Source organism: Marmota marmota, unplaced genomic scaffold (assembly GCF_001458135.2).
Source record: "Marmota marmota marmota unplaced genomic scaffold, marMar, whole genome shotgun sequence".
In the NCBI taxonomy this organism is placed as follows: Eukaryota; Metazoa; Chordata; class Mammalia; order Rodentia; family Sciuridae; genus Marmota; species Marmota marmota.
In genome coordinates this window covers 26,844,970-26,865,211 of record NW_026000242.1, presented here as the reverse complement: position 1 = coordinate 26,865,211, position 20,242 = coordinate 26,844,970, and the positions used below count along the sequence as shown (strand labels likewise).

The 20,242-nt window shown below is 44.4% G+C and overlaps 1 protein-coding gene across 3 annotated transcripts in view; it reads left to right on the top strand.

The window, feature by feature from the left end:
• Amotl1 (angiomotin like 1) overlaps positions 1–19,658 on the top strand; it is a 153,349-nt gene extending 133,691 nt beyond the window's left edge. For all 3 annotated transcript variants that reach the window (XM_048795775.1, XM_015489976.2, XM_048795776.1), the window contains 5 exons: positions 2,569–2,759; positions 7,779–7,904; positions 8,964–9,190; positions 12,379–12,654; positions 13,673–19,658. In XM_048795775.1, coding sequence (XP_048651732.1) covers positions 2,569–2,759; positions 7,779–7,904; positions 8,964–9,190; positions 12,379–12,654; positions 13,673–13,779 — 927 coding nt within the window. In that variant the 3' untranslated portion in view covers positions 13,780–19,658. The remainder of the gene's footprint in view (positions 1–2,568; positions 2,760–7,778; positions 7,905–8,963; positions 9,191–12,378; positions 12,655–13,672) is intronic.
• Positions 19,659–20,242: the final 584 nt, after the last annotated feature.

The window sequence follows — 20,242 nt, the reverse complement described above, 5'->3', positions numbered from 1 at the left end:
AGGGAGAGAAAGAAAGGTTAGGACTAGCCTATAAAGAAACTCAACTGATCTTGTCATTATAGGTCACATCTCCTCTACCACGAGGTGACATAGTACTTTAATATCAATAGAAACTGTGAGGGAGATGAAAGATAAAAATGGGAGGGGAAAAATTTATATATTTTAAAATTTATATATTTTAAAAGCTTTCAATTTCATCTTTTTTTAATTTTTAAACAAAGAACTCTAAGTAATTTTCATTTCTTCCACAGTAGTCCTGTTGGATCTTATGAGAGAAGGTGGGATTGTTCTGGAAGTGAGAAATGAGACACAGGGAAGTTAAGGGGCCAGCCCAAGGTCATGTAGCTCACTGAGACATTCTTTGATGTGAGCTCATCGAGGGCAGAGATTTTGCCTGCATTGTTCACTGTTGTATCCCTGGCGCATGGTACTTATGCAGTACATATATGTGGACTAGCTAAGTAAGTGGGTGTCATAAGCTGTCCTGCCTGACCCTCATTTTGATTTTCTAACTAGCAGACTTACTCATTAGCCCATGCTCTCTGTACTCTTGAAGGCTGAAACTTGTGTATTAATTACATAACTTGATGACCCAAATTAGGGGGACTGTGAAGAGTTTGTCATTATCTCATGTGAGGTCAAGAGGATTCTGCAAAAACAAGCCAGCTGAGATGGTAACAGAAAAGATGTAGACAGAAACTGACAAGCATAGATGGTAGCTTATGAGGCCGTGGGAGCTCTTTCTTGGAAAATTTCTAAAAATAGAGGAGCTTCTCATCTGGTGGACTGATTCATCTGTCCTCCTGCCTGAGTCCGGGTGCCTGGCCAGATGGGATCAGTGATTTCCTGTACAGGTCAGGTGAGGACAGGTATGTGCCTTTCATTGTATTTTTACTTAAATGTCAGTCCCCGACAAGCTGCCTCTTTCTGGGATAATTTATATTTGGAATTTTTAAAAGCTGAATAGAAAATCCCATAGGTACATTTGTTTTCTTCTCTGCTAGGATTAGATTACATCAGTGCAGATCAATACCCAGCTGCTGTTGTAGGTAATTCGAGTCCTTTCTTAATCTAGAACATTATGTGGGTCTCGGTGAAACATTTAAGTACCTCTCACCTTGCAAGTAGCTCTACATTTAAAATTTGTGATCACTGGAAAACATGAGGGGAATGCATGTCCCAGGATGTACAACAGCTGGGATGAAATCATTCTCCTCTCAAGTGCAAAGGAAGCTGGCTCATGTTCAGACTGGGCACCTAAACCTGAGACTCTGAGATGTGACATTTCTGTTGCTGGTTTGAGTTTAGACTTTCCTGGAAAACCCCATCATCTCCCATGTCATGCTTTTTAGGGAAATAGCATACCTGAATTCAGAGAAAAAAATTCTGAAATGTGATCAGTCCAGGTAATAGCCATTTTATTTCCTCTTACCAACACAGATGAAAAGAAAGGGCCAGAAAATGACCTTGTCTTGCATTAGACATCTCTTGCTTTCACGTGCATTATCTAATTTGCTTCTTATTCTCAGGCCTTTGGCGGGGCAAATCTTTATACCTCCACTGCCAGAGACTCTGGCATCTGATAGCAGGCATGTTGGGCATCTCACTCCTGCTTTCTGGCCTTTCCTTTTTGTCTTCAAGCCCCAGGGGAAGCAATCAGCTGGAATCACTTCCTTGAATTATGGAGAAGTGTCCTGGACACTGCTCTTGCGTTTGGTATAAGTAGACTGCATTGCAAGCCACTATTATCATGCAAAGTCCCTGAGCTGTGGAGCCAGACTCAGTTTGAATCCCAATTCTACTACTGATTGAGAGAATGTTACCATTAATTTAACCTCTCAGAAGCTTATTCTCTTTGTACAATTGGGATATTGTTTGTTTTACAGAATTGTATAGCTATTAAGTGAGATAGAGGACTGTGGAGGTAAGGTGGTGTGTTAATCAGATTTTTCGCTGCTGTGGCTAAAGGACCTGAGGAGCACAACTATAGAGGAAGAAGAGTGTATTTGAGGGCTCATGGTTTCGGAGGTCTTAGTCCATAGAAGGCTGGCTCTATTTCTTGGGGCTTGAGATGAGGCTGAGCATCATGGCAGAGTGTGTGGCAGAGGGAAGCAACTAACGTCATGGTGATCAAGAAGCAGAGAGACCCCACTCTCCAGATACAAATATATACACCAAAGCCACACCCTAATTCCCACCTCCTCCAGCCACATCCGACCACTTCAATTACCACTCAGTTAATCCCTATCAGAGGATTAAATCACTGATTGGGTTAAGACTCTTACAACCCAATCATTTCTCCTTGGAACCTTCCTGCATTGTCTCACACATGAGCTTTTGAGAGACACCTCACATCTGAATCATAACAGGTGGCATGGTGTTTGTATCCACTGAGTTCAGGTGGTACACATTGGAGAGAGGGAACATGGGCATGATGGGGTTGTGTGTGAATTGCTGCAGGGTCTCGAGGACCGTGTGTGCTTCATGTGGGTAACTGTGAAAACAGGGTTGATGTGGTCAACCTTAGAGCCCATTTTGAGCACCACAATGTTATTTCTGCTTATCCAGAAACATGGAAATGGCCAGCCAGCCAGCATGCCAGAATACAATGCTCCGGCCCTCATGGAACTCGTGCGGGAGAAGGAGGAGCGGATCCTGGCCCTGGAGGCTGACATGACCAAGTGGGAGCAGAAGTACCTGGAGGAGAGCACCATCCGTCACTTCGCCATGAGTGCTGCAGCCACTGCTGCAGCTGAGAGGTGAGACAGCGGCGCTCTGCCCATCAGAAGAGCACCACTGGGAAGAACATCGAACCAAAACAAACAGGATCCAAAGTGGTCCAGAGGCTCATCCCTGGGAGCAAGCTCAGCTAAAGATAATCTCTTAGAGGCTGCAGTGCTATTGGAGAGTAAATGGTGTACATTCCTGGAGGATAATTTGGCAATGTGTACCTTTCCTTTGGTTTTAAAATTCTCATCTAGACATTTGTCTTAAGGAAATCATCACATGAGTGCCTAAAGAGTCATGTCCAAGGATGTTTATCCCAGTGTGGCTGAAAATACCAACACATTTCAAACAGCCTAGAGTCTAACAAGAAGAGATTAATTTAATAATATGAAGTGTACCCACACATTGGGATACTATGTGATCTTTAAGAATGATGTTGGGAAAGTATATTTGTGATTCTTTTTAATACTGGGTCTGTATCATGAGCCAGAGGAGAACATATAATCCTCGTGTTGACCCTTAGAGCAGGTATCCTCATTTTACAAGTGAAGGATCAAGGCTACGAGAGGCCCAGTGGTGGGTTCCATATTGTGCTGGTAGGTAGTAGAGGACCTTGGTCACATGGAGATCTTTCTGACCTAAAACCTGATTCATGTAGTTCAAAATCTTTTTCTGCTGTTCAATGTTTACCTCTGTTGTTTTACTTTCTCTCTGTAGGTAAGAAGTTTTTTTCTTCCTTTAAAATTAGCTCAAAATATGCCATAATCCACAAAAACCACTCACAAAGACTGTTGTCCAAATGAGCAAGGCAGTGCCCATTGCACTTCAACTGCTGGGCCTTAGCTGTAGTCCTAATGACTGCTCATACTGAGTGGCTTTGCTTGGGCTGGTCAGGCCCTTCACTACCTTTCACTCAGTTTACTTTTTTCCCAGAAGTCATATTGGGCATTTAATTTAGTTCACCAAAATGTAGGGTCAGTACATTTGGAGGGGAATCTTCAATCTCAAAGCAACATTCAGAAAACCAGACCTCTTAGAAAATGAGAACTATTGTTCTGCTTGGAATGGTAAAAGCCAGTTATGTAGTCAGCTCTTCATTGCATTGGGATAAAAACTTATTTCTTCTCGAATGAGTATAGGAAAGCCTTTGTCCATGGAGGGGTTATTTTATATAAGCTGTTTATGGGCTCTCAGATTCATCAATAAGTAAAGAAATATCCCTGGTAGCATGCTCAGATGTTAGCTCCTGGGACTGGAGAAAGCAGAGAAAGCAAAGATTGCCATCTCATGGGCTAGGTGTCTCCACTGTGCACCCCAGCATTCTGCACCTGGGAAAACCTGCAGACTCGTGGAAAATGACCACTTTGAAATCACTTTCTACCATGTATATGTTGCTTCTGTATGTCCTTGCTTTGAGGGAAAACCACCTAGAGTGTTCATCCAAGTGAGACTCTGGGAGTGGAAATATACAACCTGAGAAGACACGAATGCTCCAGAATTGTGGGGTGAAAGTTGAAGGGAAGTCATGTTTTCCAGCCCAGTCTCCGTACTCTATAGGTGGCAATAGTGAAGCCCTCTGAAATATTTGTTGATTTTTACATAATTGGAAGATTTTTATTTTCAGCTTTTTAGGGTTTGGGTTTTTTTTTTTTTTTTAACCTTTTGAAATTTTTAATTAATTTATTTATTTGTATGTGGTGCTGAGGATCAAACCCAGGGCCTCACACATGCTAGGTGAGCACTTTACTGCTGAGCCACAACCCCCAGCCCCCAGCTTTCTTTCTTTCTTTCTTTCTTTTTTTTTTTTTAAGCTGGTAACTACCTTTCTGTCCTAGGTATGAGAACAGAACATCATACAGTTAGAAATTTGGCCTTTTTTTAAAATAATTTTTTAGTTGTTGATGGACCTTTATTTTATTTATTTATATGAGGTCCTGAGAATCAAACCCAGTGCCTAGGCAAGCACTCTACCACTGAGCCATAACCTTAGCCCAAATTTGGCCTTTTTTTAAAAAAACCACATGTATCACTGTCAATGATGTCCCTGGGGGTTTGCTTTCTCTGTGTGGGTTTAAGAGGAAAGATTTCTGCACAGGGAGGCAGGAGATCTGCATTCAAGACCTCTCCATTTATTGCTGATTGTGGGTATAAGATCTGGGATAAGCCTTTTGAGGGTTTCTGATCTCATGTGTGAAATGGAAATTATAATTCTGGACTGGTTAAGAGCAGGGAACACATTCCTCTAACTGAGGATGTTAAAGTGCCCATAGCAGTGTACCTGTGTCACCCTGGAGAGATGACAAAGGGCCCTTCATGTATTATTATTGTTTCAACTTCTATTAATTTTTCAGATTAGACTCTGTTTGGGATCTTGGGTCCTAAGGGGATGATTGGAACTGGACCATACAATCAGAAGTGGTGGATAAATAGACCCTGTGATGGGTACAGGGAGGAGCACATAAGAAGAACCACACAGACCCTCTCACAGATTCTAGGCCCAGAGTTATTCACTAGCCTTCATACAGGAGGAAATGGCTCTTATCTCAGAGAATGGTAGTTCTGTGGGATTTTTCCCAGTCTTGTTGTTCTTTGCCCTGTTTGGAGGCCTAAATGGAGAGTTGGAGTCCCTTTCTACCATCCCTCCCTTCCCCCCCTTGTTTATTTCCACATATCCTCTTCAAGCATCTGATAATTCTGTGGGAAACTGCCCTCCCCTTTGTAGCCTACCCCTTCCCACAGCCAGAACAAGGGTGAGGGGGCTGGATTCAGAGATGTGCAGATATTTACTCCAGTTTTAATGTTCTTTTCATAGAAAATCTCTGAAATGTCAGTGTTGCCTTTCTGTTGATAACAAGGTGGCACAGTGGGGTGGGGAGAAAAATAAAGCATTTTTGAGAAAGGTTGAAATTCTAAGCTCACGTCTAGTTGCTGAATTGTTACAGATAAATTGGTAAAAATTATTATTTCCAGCTATTAGTTTTGTGGCTTTTCAGCCACTGGTACATGGGTCACATTTATAAGCAGTGATCTTTAAACAAAGAATATAATTTTTATAAACTAACTGATTTTGTCATCTTTATGCATCTTGCTGCCACTGATCAGGATTGTTAGTGGCTTAACTTATTTTCCACATGTGGAGAAGGTTTTGAAACTTTTTATGAATTTCAAAGCAATGCATTATTTACCTTCAATGTTGTTTTCATCTAATTGTGCCTGCTGTTCTTACTTGTCAGTATAAGCATAAATTTTTAAATTTGTGGTTCTATGTGAGTTCTCCAAAAGTCAGTTGGTTGAAAATGTTTCTAGTCGCTAATTCCTATATTGATGAATTTTGTGCACTATAGAGTAATTTTATAATTTTGTAAATATATTTAAAACATTTTTTGCCTTATTATTTGCTTTTATGATATGTTTTCAGTCATAGTTTGCATTTTTTGAGGCACATTCTACATATGTACCCTCTTTATGTGTACCTTGGCTGAAGCCTGCTTCATAAAGGCAAATGAAACTTCAAGAAGTGTAGTAGAATGGACATGGACATGGGAGTTATCACTCTCTGAATTTGAATCAGTGTCCACCATTTACTAATTGGGTGTTCTTGGAAAAGTCATCTGGCCCTGGTTTCATCTGTACATTGGGGGCTAATACCTGCTACACACATTATAAGAACTACATGAGAGACCACGTGTACCATGCTTTGCCCAGTCCTGCATGAAATAATGCTCATTCATTGATAGCTCTTGTGAAAAAGGGGCCTCTGGTTTTTTTGTTGTTGTTTTGTTGTTGTTTTGCTGTTTTTGGATAATCTAGAAAAAGCTTTAAGGCTTTCAATATGATTGTAGCCTTGGAATATGAAGTTAAAGAGATGTGAAATATTTAGTTGGATTATTTCTTATGAATTTAGTATTCACATAATCAGGCATTATTGTGTATCTTAACATATATCACAAAAATGGCTCATTATATTTTTGCTTATCACTGAATTTGGAGAGATTAAATTGACAAAATTAGTGGTAGGAATAGTTATCATTTGAAAAAAATTTTTTTAGTTGTCAATGGACCTTTATTTATTTATTTATTTATTTATATACAGTGCTGAGAATCAAGCCCAGTGCCTCACACATGCTAGGCAAGCGCCCTACCATTGAGCCACAACCCCAGCCCAGGAATAGTTATCTCTGACCGGCTCTTTTCAGACACCTGCTTTCGGATGAACTGCTTTTTCATTTACCTACATCTTGTCCTTGTGTTCTCTCTGCCCACCTCAACTGAACTTTCAGTACCATGTGTCTGTCATCTTCATCTTTCTTCCCGGTACCCTGTATGTTTGTTACTTTGAACTGACCTGAATCCTAGGCAAGAGCCCATAAAACAAGAAGGGAAGCAGCATAGAGACAGGAAGAGAGAATTCAGCATGGGGCCTCTCTGCCCAAGAAGATCAATCTCAGCATCTATCCATTACTGAATCCTTTTGCTTTTACTGTAAAATACCGAAATACTGCTGTGTAGATGATACATACAGGTGGAACTTTTAACTCTGATTGGAAGAGTGAGATGAGTATGAAAAATCCAAACATAGAAACACCAGTAAATAAAATGATAAAGTATCCCCGTGCCAGTAGATGAAATCCATAGGTGCCCCATCTATATATTTATAACCTACCACATAGATTAATATGCAAAGTTCTTAGTAGAAGGGTCAGACAAGTTTGATGTTGAATTCTATTTTGCTTTCCCTAGACACTATCTTACTTCTTTCGAGTTCAGGAGGCGAATTGGCCAGGATATAAGAAAGGAAACTGGGTGAAGGAGTTTGTGGATGTTGTTAGCATGCACCCTTTGGTTGCCTGTTCATGAGCATTTGCACATTTTGTTGGATTTGATGAGATTGATAAATGAGCGAGGAAGTGGAGACAGGAGGCTTTTAAGATCCAGGGGAAGGTAAAGAGAAAATCTCTGTTCCATTGTGAACACCAGCTTGTCCATTCTGTGTCTGTGTTGAAAATAAGCAAGAAGGCTCCTGTGATCCAGTGCATGTCCTGTGTTCCCAGGGACACCACCATCATCAACCACTCAAGGAACGGCAGCTATGGCGAGAGCTCACTGGAGGCCCACATCTGGCAGGAGGAGGAGGAAGTGGTGCAGGCCAACAGGAGGTGTCAGGACATGGAGTACACGTAAGGGACCTCTGTGTGCAGTGGAACCCTTGGGCACCACTCTGACAGCTTACACTTCACCCAAGTGGGACCATCAGCTGCTATAGCACCCCCACTATAGCCCTTTCAGAGAGGATTGCTTCTCTGGCCTGTTCTGAATTCTGTGAGCTTGAGGTCTCCAAAGACTTTCACCTGCCCTGGAGAGAAGGGAAAGGTTCACACCTAAGCAGGTGGCTTCACTTAGCAGGAGGACTGGTGTTGGTGCTTTTGGGGGCATTGCTGCAAGTCAGTGTAGGCTTTAGGATGGAGGCTGAGTGTAAGGAAGGGAGAATTTAGATGCCTGTGCTATTTCTGGGTGTACATCTCTTTTACCTTCCAGACTTTATGGGCTGGAAAGGAGAAACCAATTCTATTCCAAAGATCCAGAGGTTTTTGAGCCAGAGTTTACATATTCTAGCCAAAGATAAGGAACTTGGTTAACTCATTCTCTGTGGGGCTGCACAAGATTACCTGCGGGCTTTTTAACGTTATAAAACTAGCCTGCCCCACTTGACTACCTGAGGACCTGTGGAGATGTGAAAATAGGGTTGCATGGTTGAGCCATCAGTAGTCACTATCAGAGTTGTGAAATGAACTCAGGTATTTTCTGGTTCCCACTTTGGGCCATCCATGAGGGAAAAGAACCTTCTTCCATATCTTCATTTTCCCCTTAGAATGTGAAGAAGCTCACCCGTTTGAGCCTTAGTTTCTGGGTTCCTCTGTTGCTTCCCGTACTAGACCTGCTAAATGTGGTCCCAAGCACATTGGTCCAGGGAGTCTCTAGCAGGTGGCCATGGTCATTCTCACCACACCTCCCAGAAGTCCCACTCTCTTGAGGTGTCAGAGAAAGGTATGCCCTTTTGACCTACTACAAAAGACCCACCTTATGCAATTTGAAAATTCTGAATATTTGAAGACTTGTACTGTACTTGACCCTCCACCCTGAGTTTCAGTTTAAGTCTCCAGGACAACCTGAGAAATATGTTTCAGATTTTTCTAACTAAATAAACTTTATTAAGACTGTTTTGATTTGTTTCACAGTATTAAGAATCTCCATGCCAAAATCATTGAGAAGGATGCCATGATTAAAGTCCTCCAGCAGCGATCCCGTAAGGATGCTGGGAAGACTGACTCCTCCAGCCTTCGGCCAGCTCGCTCTGTCCCGTCCATTGCGGCGGCCTCTGGGGCACACTCCCGCCAGACCTCACTTACCAGCAACCAGCTGGCCGAAGAGAAGAAGGAAGAGAAGACCTGGAAAGGCAGCATAGGTGAGCCCCACTCCTCCTTCAGACCAGGATCTAGAAAGCAAGATCACACAAGTACTGAGAGGCGGTCTTCCTGCCATTTGTGGGACACAGGAGTTTCCCTAAATATTTCCTCATCTTAGTTTACTCCTCTGTAAGTTGGGACAGACAATCAGTCTGTCATACTTTGGTTGTAGAAATTAAATGGGCTATGTGGAAGCCCTGTGTAAATTCTGAAGTCAGCAGAGTAGTTGTTAGCCTTAAGTGGACCCATGTCATTATTGTTGAAATTTGAGGTGACACACCAAAATGTCCTAATAGAAAAGGCTTAGATACATCAGGCCTCTGAACTGGGCTCTGCTCCAAGCCTTTACTTCTGTGTCTAGAAAGAGTTCAGGTCTGCCCTGCTTTGCCCCATGGGGCATGGGAAGGCCATGTGAGATGACGGGGAAGCATGTTGGAGGAAGTGCTCTCAAGTGTGAGGTGGTGGCTCTTGCTGTGTTGTTGTTGTTGTGCAAGCAGAATTTTGAGAATTCTACAAGTGTGGTCCTAGCCAGAAGTGGGTTTCCTGAAGGGAGGGCAGTATTCCTTGACTGCCTGGGTTAGTGAGGAGAGGAAGTGGGCAGCTCTCTCTCTCTCACACACACACACACACACACACACACACGCTCTACTCCCTTCCCCTGCATTCTGGCAACTCCAGGGATCTGGCCCTTCTTTGATGCATGTACCTGGGTCAGTGTGTGTTTTTGTTTCTCTGCTGAGCCCAGAGCCAACTTTCCCCAGCACAGGACCCCAGAGGAGCCTGGCTGCTTTGTTCCAGAGGGGATAAGAGCTTCCATATGAACCCAACAGAGTTGGGGGGATCAAAGGCTCCTAGCTAGAATCACTGTTTGAAGTCCCTCCACTGGTGGCCGTAGCAGCCCCTGCCCTCAAAGGAAATTCACTTCAAAGAGGACATGTGTGGACAGCAGCTGGGATCATCAAACCCCATCCCAAGGACACTTAGCTATCCTAGCCCAGTGAGAGAGCAGAGGCGATGCTCAGGCAGCCCTGGTTAAGGAGTTTGAAATTTGCTCAGCTCTGGTGGAAATGTCTCTGGGAGAAGCCCATGTTTTGACCTACAGCCAGGCAAACACTCTAGTGTCTTTTCCCCAGGATTTAGCAGTTCTAAATCAGGTCTGGGAGCCTCGGACCTTGACCTGAAGGAAGAGTGGCTGTATTGTCTGCACCATATTCCTCTCTGTTATTGTAATTGGTGTCCATGTCTCACAAAAACAGGGAGGGACCCCTAGGGTCCAGGCAGAGGCATTCATTCAGTCCCCCACATTTTTGTCTTCTCTTACCTGATCAGCTTTGGGAGGAGGCAGAGATGACAGTGTCCACCTTCCTTACTGCTCAGAGGCTCATAGGAGAGAAGCTGCCTAGTGATTTACTCAACCCATTCACCCTGAGAACATCTTGTCAGACTCCAGAGTTTCACCAGGCAGGTTCAGGAGGAAAGAGTGTAGGCTGAGCTCCAGATCAGGCATGGCTAGGTTTGACTCCCTTCCTGTTGCTTCTTAGCTGAGAGAAGTTAATTTCTCTGAGCTTCCATTTCCTTCTCTGTTGACAGAGGATAAGACCTACCTCACAAGAAAGTTGTGGAATACAAAGTAAGATAATGTGTTAAGCCCTAGGACAGCAGCTGGGATCATCAAACACCATCCCAAGGACACTTCGCTATCCTAGACCAGTTAGAGAGCAGAGTGGATGCCCAGGCAACCCTGGTTAAGGAATTTGAAAGGCCGGTTGCCCTTACTACTCAAAGTGTGGTCCGTGGACCGACAGAAAGGCAGAGAAGCTCAGGCCCAGTTCCTGCATCATTTCTTCATTATAGCCATACAGCCAAGTAATTGCCAGGCACGTTGCATTTTGAGAAATATAACGTGGTCACACTGAAATTCCCTGAGTTATGAATGGGCACCTTGAACAGCTCTGGCAAGAATACCTTCTGAATTGCTGGGTCCTTACTAAGACAAATGAACAAATACTTGATTGTGCTTACCACTTCTCCTATAGACCAGAGTTCTAAGTGCTGGCACTTTTCTGAAATGTGTGCTCTATTTAAAAATAGAAAAGTTACCTTCCTATCCAGCTTTGTAGGAAGACGGAAAATAGATGCCTCTGCTCTCCATACCTCCCTCCTCCAAGCCAGCATGCCCTCTTTCCCACCCCAGCCTCACCACTTTCTGGGGAGGTCAAGGACAAGGCTCAGTGGCCCTTTCCAGGAGCCCAGCTGGCTCCTTCTTCTTGGGGGCCATAGCTCTGTGGGGAAATAACATGTACGACTTGGTGGTTGTCCCAGCCAGGGAAGACATTTGTTTTCGAATCTGGCAGTAGGAGACACACGACTGACCAGTCAGGGTCACTCCAAGTGAATTTTGGCTGACTAAAGAAGACACAGACACAGAAAAGTACCTTTTCTTTGGGTTCAGTGACCACTCCTCAGCCACAGCTCCCACAAAGGGGGCAAGGCAGGCAAGAAAGAGAGTGAGCATACCTAGAACCTGAGTTTTATTGGGGATAAGCCATTCAAATGAGGCAAGAGGTCAGGTTTCAGGGAGTTGAGTCTAGCTTCATAATGTCTTGCTGTCAGCAGATTGACTGACGTCTTGGAAGGTCACACCCATCTCATGTGCTATGTGATGATCAAAGGCAGAGCAAGCGAAAGGGATACATACTACACAGCCCAGACAGAGCAGCATCTCAGAAGAGCAAAGGGCCAGTGGGAACATGTCTAGGACCAGGGAGGCCTTTTAATTTTCCTCAGGTGTAGCATGTCTCCCCCAGAATCTCCCCGGGACATGTTGGGTAAAGTAAGTGTGGTCTCTAGAAAGCCTTGCAGGAGTCTACTCACTCTTTCCTGTAACATGTTATTTGTTTGTGGACACCATCCTATGAATAATTTCATCCTATGACTTTTATTATAACCTGATGACTCCTCCTCCTCTGCAGAAAAAAAAAAAACTACCATTTTTTAGAGATGGGACTGAGTCGCTCACGTTTTTATTCTCTCAGTGTTTGTCACAAAAAGTGTGTATTAAGTGCTTGGTGAATGAGTCAATCAATGAACGCAGCAATCCTCAGTCAAGAAGGAAACAATTTCCAGGTTTAGTTTTTAAAAGAAAAGAGAAGAATATCATTGAAAAAAACTCTTTTTCTGCCCTCAGGGTTGCTGCTGGGAAAAGAGCACCATGAGCATGCTTCTGCCCCTCTGCTGCCAACTCCACCGGCCTCTGTACTGTCCCCTGCGGCTTCTGTAACGTCAGCCAGCAGTGCCCACGTGAAGACAGGCAGCAAGGACAGCAGCACCCAGACTGACAAGAGCACTGAACTCTTGTGGCCCAACATGGCCTCGCTCCCCAACCGCGGCAGGCTGAGCACCACCCCCTCCAACAGCCCCGTCCTGAAACACCCAGCCACCAAAGGGACTGCAGAGAAAACCGGTATGTCCTCTATGTTCGAGATCCCACCGAGCCATGTGGGCCCGGGAAGGAGGTTTTTGTTGAGCTGGAGAGGGAGCAGCAGCACTTATAGGCTCTGCTTACTCTTTGTCATCATGGTGATAAAATGTGCAAAGACACTCCTAAGTCATTACCATGTAAAATGAGCACCCAGCTCCAGTCCACCCTGTAATGTTTACTTTCCCCAGAAGGAGCGAGGACAGCACCTCTGAGGGATATTAGGGTATGAGTGCCCTCCAGTACATTTGGTCCCCAGGTTCATAGATGGTGCCTTCAAGGCATTAACTTGCCAAGGATCCAGGCCTCCGTGGAAGACATGCTCATTGAAGGGGAAGTCGAGTGAACTCAGAGTTGCTTTAATTGCACCACAGCACTTGGGCCAATTCTTATGAGTTGTTTTAAATATTTAAGAGAAGAAAGCTAGGGCGGGTGAGTCCAAAGTGTCCAGGGGAAGAGTAGACTTGGCCTTGGACAATCATAATTCTGGGAATAGCCCTTTTCAAGAATTCTTTGGAGGAGGTGGGAGTTCCTTGGGGACATGTGTTACCTGTTTCCTCCAAGGGGGTGTGGTCTTTGTTTTCACCCTCCAAAACGGACAGGTAAATTCAGTATTGTCATTTTTTGTAGATGTAATTCTTGGGATATGCTTTTCCAAGTAAGAAATGGAATTTGTAAGAAGTGCCTAGCCTGTAGGGAGTGCTTGGTGGTTTTGAGTGGAGGGAGAGTGGGTGTGCAGGTTCTGCACAAAGGCCCAGTGTCATCTTTTCCATTTAATGCTCTTCCATCAAGGTCCTCATTTTCATTTGTATCTGAATCCTGGTCTAGTCACTCATCGTTTTTCCACTGTGAGATGGATTACTTAGGCCTTTCCTGAATACTCTGTGGTGAGTGAGACTCCCAGGAGAGCCCCAGCATTTGAAATGAATTTGTTGTAGAGAGAGCTCATAAAGCCTCTGCTCTTCCTGAGGAATGCTGATGTTATTCCCTCTCTATTTGGCAGAGAACTCTTCTGGCCACGGGAAGTCACCGGAGCACAGAGGCCGCGTGAGCAGCTTGCTGCACAAGCCCGAGTTCCCTGATGGAGAGATGATGGAAGTTCTCATCTAACTCTGTCATCCCTGCTGAATGTCATTATGGAACACTGACAAACAAGGAGAGTGGCAGAGGAAAAGAAAGATCAGGAAGGTTGCAGATGGGAAACCAGGAATGATATGAACTGATAAGATTTCAGATTAATAAGAACATTTTTTATAGTTGTTAAAAACAAGAGACCTACATGACTGCAGAGAGAAGAGAGAGCTATGTATTTTTAGAGCATATAGCAGAAGGGAGAAGATGCATGTAGGTTTGGAAACAAAGTTAAGAAGAAGAAATAGGAAATGGAATTTTTTATTGTATAGAAATTGTACCTCCTGGGAAGGCTCTGTGTATACCCCGTTCTCTGGTTATAAATAGATAAACCTAAACATGGGCCTTCCTTGGAATATCCCCATTCTCCTTGCCTCTTAGCATGTTTGGCTTAAGAAGAACCTTCTAGAAATCTCTAGAGCCCATCTTGATATAATGTAGCCCGCCTTACCATTGTGGGGTGTCCCATGAGTGTGTGGAGGTTTGGCAGCAAGAAGAAATGTCCAGGGTCATGGAGAATTTCAAAGGTGGGCTTCACCTAATTACCTCTTGGGTTTGAATTTTCAGGAGATTTATGGGCTTCTTAGGTTTTCTGGATTCAGCAGTGTTTTCTAAACAGGATGGGAGCATTATGATCTTGGTCTTTATTTTCCTTCACTTCTCTTGAGTTTCTCTGCTTTACTTGCTTTCATTTTACTTTTTCATTGTTCCGTCATTTGTTTTCTTTTTAAGACATGACAGCCTTCCTTAGGTGTGGGACTTAGGACAGCAGCATCTGACTGTCATCCTTCTTGCTATGTGTAATAATGGCCAGTAGGACAAGCCACCTGCTGGCTTCCCGGCTGCTTTCTCCACCTTTGCACAGTGGGCTGCAGCTGTGAATCTCATGCTGACTGTCCGCTTTGACAGGACAGAGGGTTCCGTAGGTCACTGTGAGATCTTGCATCAAGATCACGGCACTGGCTTTTTTGTCTCACGTCATCTTTCTTGCAAGGAACCTGACATCCCATTTTTCTGCTAGGGTAAGACTTTCAGGATAGCTCTGCAGGAAATGGATGACAGTTTACAAACAGTCGTCTCAGTGGCATGGGGAATCTTGCCAGGCACCTTTGTACTACTTCCTTATATCTGGGGCTCACAAACATGTTTACCACTCTCCCCTGCCCTGCACACTCCTCTGCCTGCTGTTGCGGAGCCTATAGACTTCTCTGCCTCAGCTTCTGCCATGAACTTGCTTTGTAATCTGTCAGGCCAGTATGTATACAATGTGGTCAGGTTTTTCAAGATTTCAGTTGTGTGATAGTGTATCCAGAGTAAGACAGAAATGCCATGGGACAAGAGCCAGGAGTGGGTGAGGAAGTGGGCCTCTTGCACCCCTGCTGTGATGTTCACAAAGCTGCCCGTCCAAATCCAGGAGATGCTGGCTTAGACAAGAGGGGAAGCTCATCTGGTGTCATCTGCTCTTGCAGGGTCCTGAATCTTTCTCCCAGGTCAGCTGGATCCATGCTTTCCCAGGCCCCTTTCCTCATGCTTACTTTGGAGAAGGGGATGGAGGGGTGGGAGGGAACAAGCCCTAGGTTTAAGACTTCGGTACCTCCTAAATGAGCACTGAAGACAATACTACTCAGAAACTTAGCTTGGGTAGCTTATTTTAGGACTGATGATCACAGTGTAACTGGGCAAAGTTAGAGCATCCCCACATTGAGGTAACAGAAAGAAGACGAGAGGTGAGAGCCAGAAAGGGGAGGGAGGAAACACATGGCTTGGCCAGAAGGCCTCTGATCTGTCTAACATGACAGAGTGATTGGGAACTAATGCTCCGAGCCCTGCTGTGGGGTGGGTCCTGAGCTTTGTGCTACCTGCTTCTCCTGTAGTCTCACATGGAATATCAGAGCAACTACTGTACAGAATGGGAAAGTGAGGCAGCTCTGAAACATGAGTTGGCTCCATGCCCTGGTATATGGGAGAGTCCTCGGGAAAGGGTTAAGTATGGCTAGGGTAGGGATGGGGCAGAGGGATCCCACCAGTCTCTGTTCCCCGTCAATTTTTCACAGGAATGAGGCTGAGTGAATCGCAACTAACTCTCTTAATGACATTTGTACCCCTATTAATGTTGGATAGAGACCAGAAAACAAAGTGTCCAACGATGGGAAGTCACCTCTGCCAGCTCCACTGCCATGTCTGAGCCACCCCAGACTTAGGCTGTCTCCCCAGCAATGGGTAAAACCGAGAGCCATAGCCCAGTTTCCCCCCAAAGCCTGATCTGCATGTTCCGAACACGAGATTGGCATTCTTGGGCATGAGGCTTGCTCTCGTGGGACCCCCTGAATCATCAAAGATCTTTCAGAATACAGATGGAAACACCGTTTTTTCAGGGCTTCAATTACAGTTGTGTGTGGCTTGTGCCAGTCTTCTTTTTTCTAACCTATTATGACCCCTCCTTGAGAAAGGGGATCTCTGGCCTTCATGTGTTTTCTTCTGTGGGAGATCTCCTGACAGCCAGGGACTTTTCAGCATCGTTGTTTGCTTGAAACCTAGCTTGCCTGTAGGACAAAGGGACTACAGGTGCTGTACGATGTCTTACATCATCTGATTTTGAGAAGAATGCTAGCTGTATTTTTTAATACTGACCATATGTGAGCACTGTAGTGAAATCTCCCTGGGTTGCAGGGGTAAGTTTACTGTCCTCATTACAGGAATGCAGAAACTGGCTCAGGAGGGAGAAGTCTCTCCTCAAAGCCTCACAGCCAGGACAAGCTAGGATTTAAAGCAAAGGCTTAAAGAGGAGCCTAAACCACAGGTTTCCTGGCCTTAAACATGACCTGCAGCACTTCATCTGGATTCTCTGTGACTTTGTAATGTGCTTGTAAACACACACACACACACACACACACACACACACACACACACACATATCTCTCTGCCACACCTCTCAGGGCCTAAGAAATAGGACTAGACCTAAAACTTCTAGAATTGCCCATAAACACCAGGCATAGCTGGAGATCTTTGTGTTCTATTCCGAGCACAGCTACAAAATATATCTGAAAAATACTTACAGGCTGTGGCTGTGGCTCAGTGGTGGAGTGCTTAATACCTAGCAAGAGAAGCCCTAAGTTTGATTCCTGTAGATAAATTACTTGGTTACATAAAAAAAATGTTCACATTTTCTGGAGTTCTAGACTTTTTCAGAAGTTCCCAGGGACATCTGATCATAGAATTTGAGGATCCTGTCTCCAGATGAAGGGTAAAATAAGACTTTGGCTTTTCATGAAAGTATCCCAGAGTAATTTGGCTTCATCCTTGAATGGGTTGTCGGGTCGTTTCTGTGTGATGCCAGGGTATGAGATATGGAATATTAGAAGTTGTTGGGTTTACTAGACATTCACTAACTAGCTAGTTCTGTACACAAGAACTAGTACTGCTGTGGATTCACATAGCTAAGCTGCCAGGAAAAACATTGTTTTTCAAAAATCTCAGAGCATGTACAGAACACTTGCTCAGCATTTTCTTTTCTTGGCGTTCCTTCTGCTTCCCACAGCTTGGTGGCCAGTGACAGTGTGGAGTTCACTTGTTCTCTCCATGCCTGCCAGGTAGGGCTGCCTAGTTCTACCCAGGCTTTGGTTGGGAGGGCAGAGATGACAGAGCCCCTCTGGCTACAGTCCCATGAGGGCTGCCCTTTGGAACCCTTGTGAGTCTACAGGGCTAAGAATGGATATCCAAACAGTTGCTCCAAATAAGTTCTGAACTTGGAACAGAGAACTTTGTGAATCTGTTGCTCAGGAAAGAGGCTTTCAGAATGTCCCTGCAGCCAGTCATTACTCCTATCCATTCTCACCTGGGTTGGCCTCTTTCCCTGGGTCCTTGTGAGGCAGTCGCTAAAGCACCTTTTTCCAGTGCAGGGGGTATGAGAAGTTGTCCTACCTGACAGCCTTCAGAATCCCAGAGGGGATGCAAACATAACTGGGGCTGGGGTCCTAGGAGACAGTAGAGAAGAGATGGGGTTTAAAAGATTTCAAGACAGGCAGCTCACATGGGGACTGCAAGGACCTATACTGAGCAAAGAGATATGCTTCCCAAAACCAAAGTCGTGCTCCATGTCTGCACTGGAGCAACTGAGGCGCATGTTTTTCCGTGTTTCCTGAATGACATTGTACACTTCGTAGGTAAAGGAGTCTTGTGGCCATTTCAAGTGGGATCTTATGAGAATTTTTAATGGTGAAGGCTTTAAGAAGCCAGAGAGTATCTACCAATAGCTTCTCCATATCCCCAAACCTGAGGCAACCATGCTATATCCTTTATAAATGTTGACTTTCTTTTCTTTTTCTTTTTTTTCCTGCTAATTAATCCATGTGTTTGAAATGTTTTCATTTGATGTGAGAATTGTTTAGTGCATTTGCCTCTGGTGTGTGGATCCACAGAGATGGAAAGGATAATTAAGAAGTTTCCAGAAACTGGCCAGCTGGGAGCATGCAAAGGTCAGCATTTCAGTAAAAGAATTTCTTCTGGAACTAATGAGCAACTTTTCCTCTTCCTTTTTAAGAAGTGTACCCTTTTCTTATTTAGTAATTTAATGATATATTAAGATGTGTACATGTAAGTGCTTACATATGAGGTATGACTCTAGGGTTGTGAGTAGAATTTCTTAATATTCAGAAAATCCAAGTGTTTCATCTCACCCCATCTTCCTTTAAAATGTGTCCCTTTGGGAGACTATATACTGATGACTGCAGTGCTGTCTAAGTAATGAAAACACTTTGGGAACTCCTCTGTTAGAGTGACCTTCAGGACATGATATATGTTCCTTTGATTCCCCTTAGAGGTGAGGAATCTCTATCCTTTGAAGATGGATTTAAGTTTTGGAAATAATCCCAAGTTGTTGTCAGCACAGGTGAATGAATAAAGTTTGCAGTTAAAGTAAGTTAGACCATTCTTGTTTCTAAAAATGATCTTGAAGTGTCTTGGAATGAGTCTTTGGATTCAGAGCCTCTCAAAGTGCCCATTTAAGGAAGGACAGTACTCAGCAGAATGTGCAGCTTCTAGAGAATTCTGTTTTAGAAGGCTGTTCTCTTGCCATGCCTCGTATGTGTTCACATCTCTGCATACACGACAGATGTAAGTGCATATTCGTTAGTATGAATATCTGGTAGGTATTCTTTAAAACTGAGTTAGACTTAAGAGCATGTTATTGTCATGTATGCTGTGACTGAGGTGTTTCTTTGTCATGAAACTTTGCTTCTTCACAGAGTTAAACACTGTCCTCTATATAAGGCAGTACATATACAGCATATTCTTGTATCAGCTGCTGAAGTTTTGACGCCCAGTGTTGTGTTGACATGTAATTTTTCCTAGGATTCTGTTCTCAGATAGACACCTGTGAGTATTTATTACAAAGCAGAATGTAAGCAGATTTATCCACAGTGGTTCTATTTAAATCAAGGTGGTTTTCCTTTTAGGGAGGGACACTGGAGCCTCTTACTCAACGAGGCACTTAACAGAATCTGTGTAAAATTCTGTGACACCAGGGTGAGCCAGGTGCGTTCCACCAGAATGATGGCGCCCTCAGGCCACTGCACCCCCTGCCTGAGCGTGTGCTCACTGTGCCTGGTTGTCGTGTGCTGTGTTCCTCCCATAGAATCTGGCATCGAGTGTGACCTTTTGTCACCTTCATTTTTGCTGGTCTGCATTGAGGGGTGGTGTACAGCCAGATGGATCTGTGTACAGAGTGGGGGGGAGACTGAGAACATGGCGTGTCCCCCACAGCAAATGTGGATGCTGTCGGTCAGCCAAAGATTTTCCTATTCTTTGCTGCTTAAACTTGTGCCTTAATATTGTATATAATAAATGGATAAAATGGCAAAGTGGCTCTTCTGTCCCTCTCACTGGCTCTTTTCTTCCCCAAAGAATGTACATACTGGGTGCTCAATAAATGCTTCATTTCACTGTGCCGCATGGAGGCAGCACCACTGATTGTTCCGCTCCAGAGGCCTTCAGCGCCCCCTGTGGGCCTCAGCCCACACTGACAGGGAGCTCATGGTTCTGAGGAGGAAATGAGTCATGGTGGCGCTGGTCACCTACCCTCCGGCTTCCTCCAAATAAATCAAGAGAAAGGGAGTTCAGGGGACAGGGATGGGGGGCATGTCCTCTTTGATCACATGCTAGCATCCTTGTCGGGGTTCCAGGACTCAGAGTCTGCCTGTTACTTCTGGAAACAGCTCTGCTTCAAGGATTTGCCCAAGCAGCCTGGACCCTGGGGACTGGACGGGAGTCGGAGGTGCCCCTGTGCCCCAGGATGGACATGGGGCATGGAAACTGCATTGTTAGTGCTTCGGGGTGATGGGGCACGGTGGTGGTGGGGGCTTTGGTAGAAAGAAGTCACATGGTAAATTGGTGGAATTTAGTCCAAGAACCTCAGTGACTAAAGCAGAACAGAATAAACCTCAGG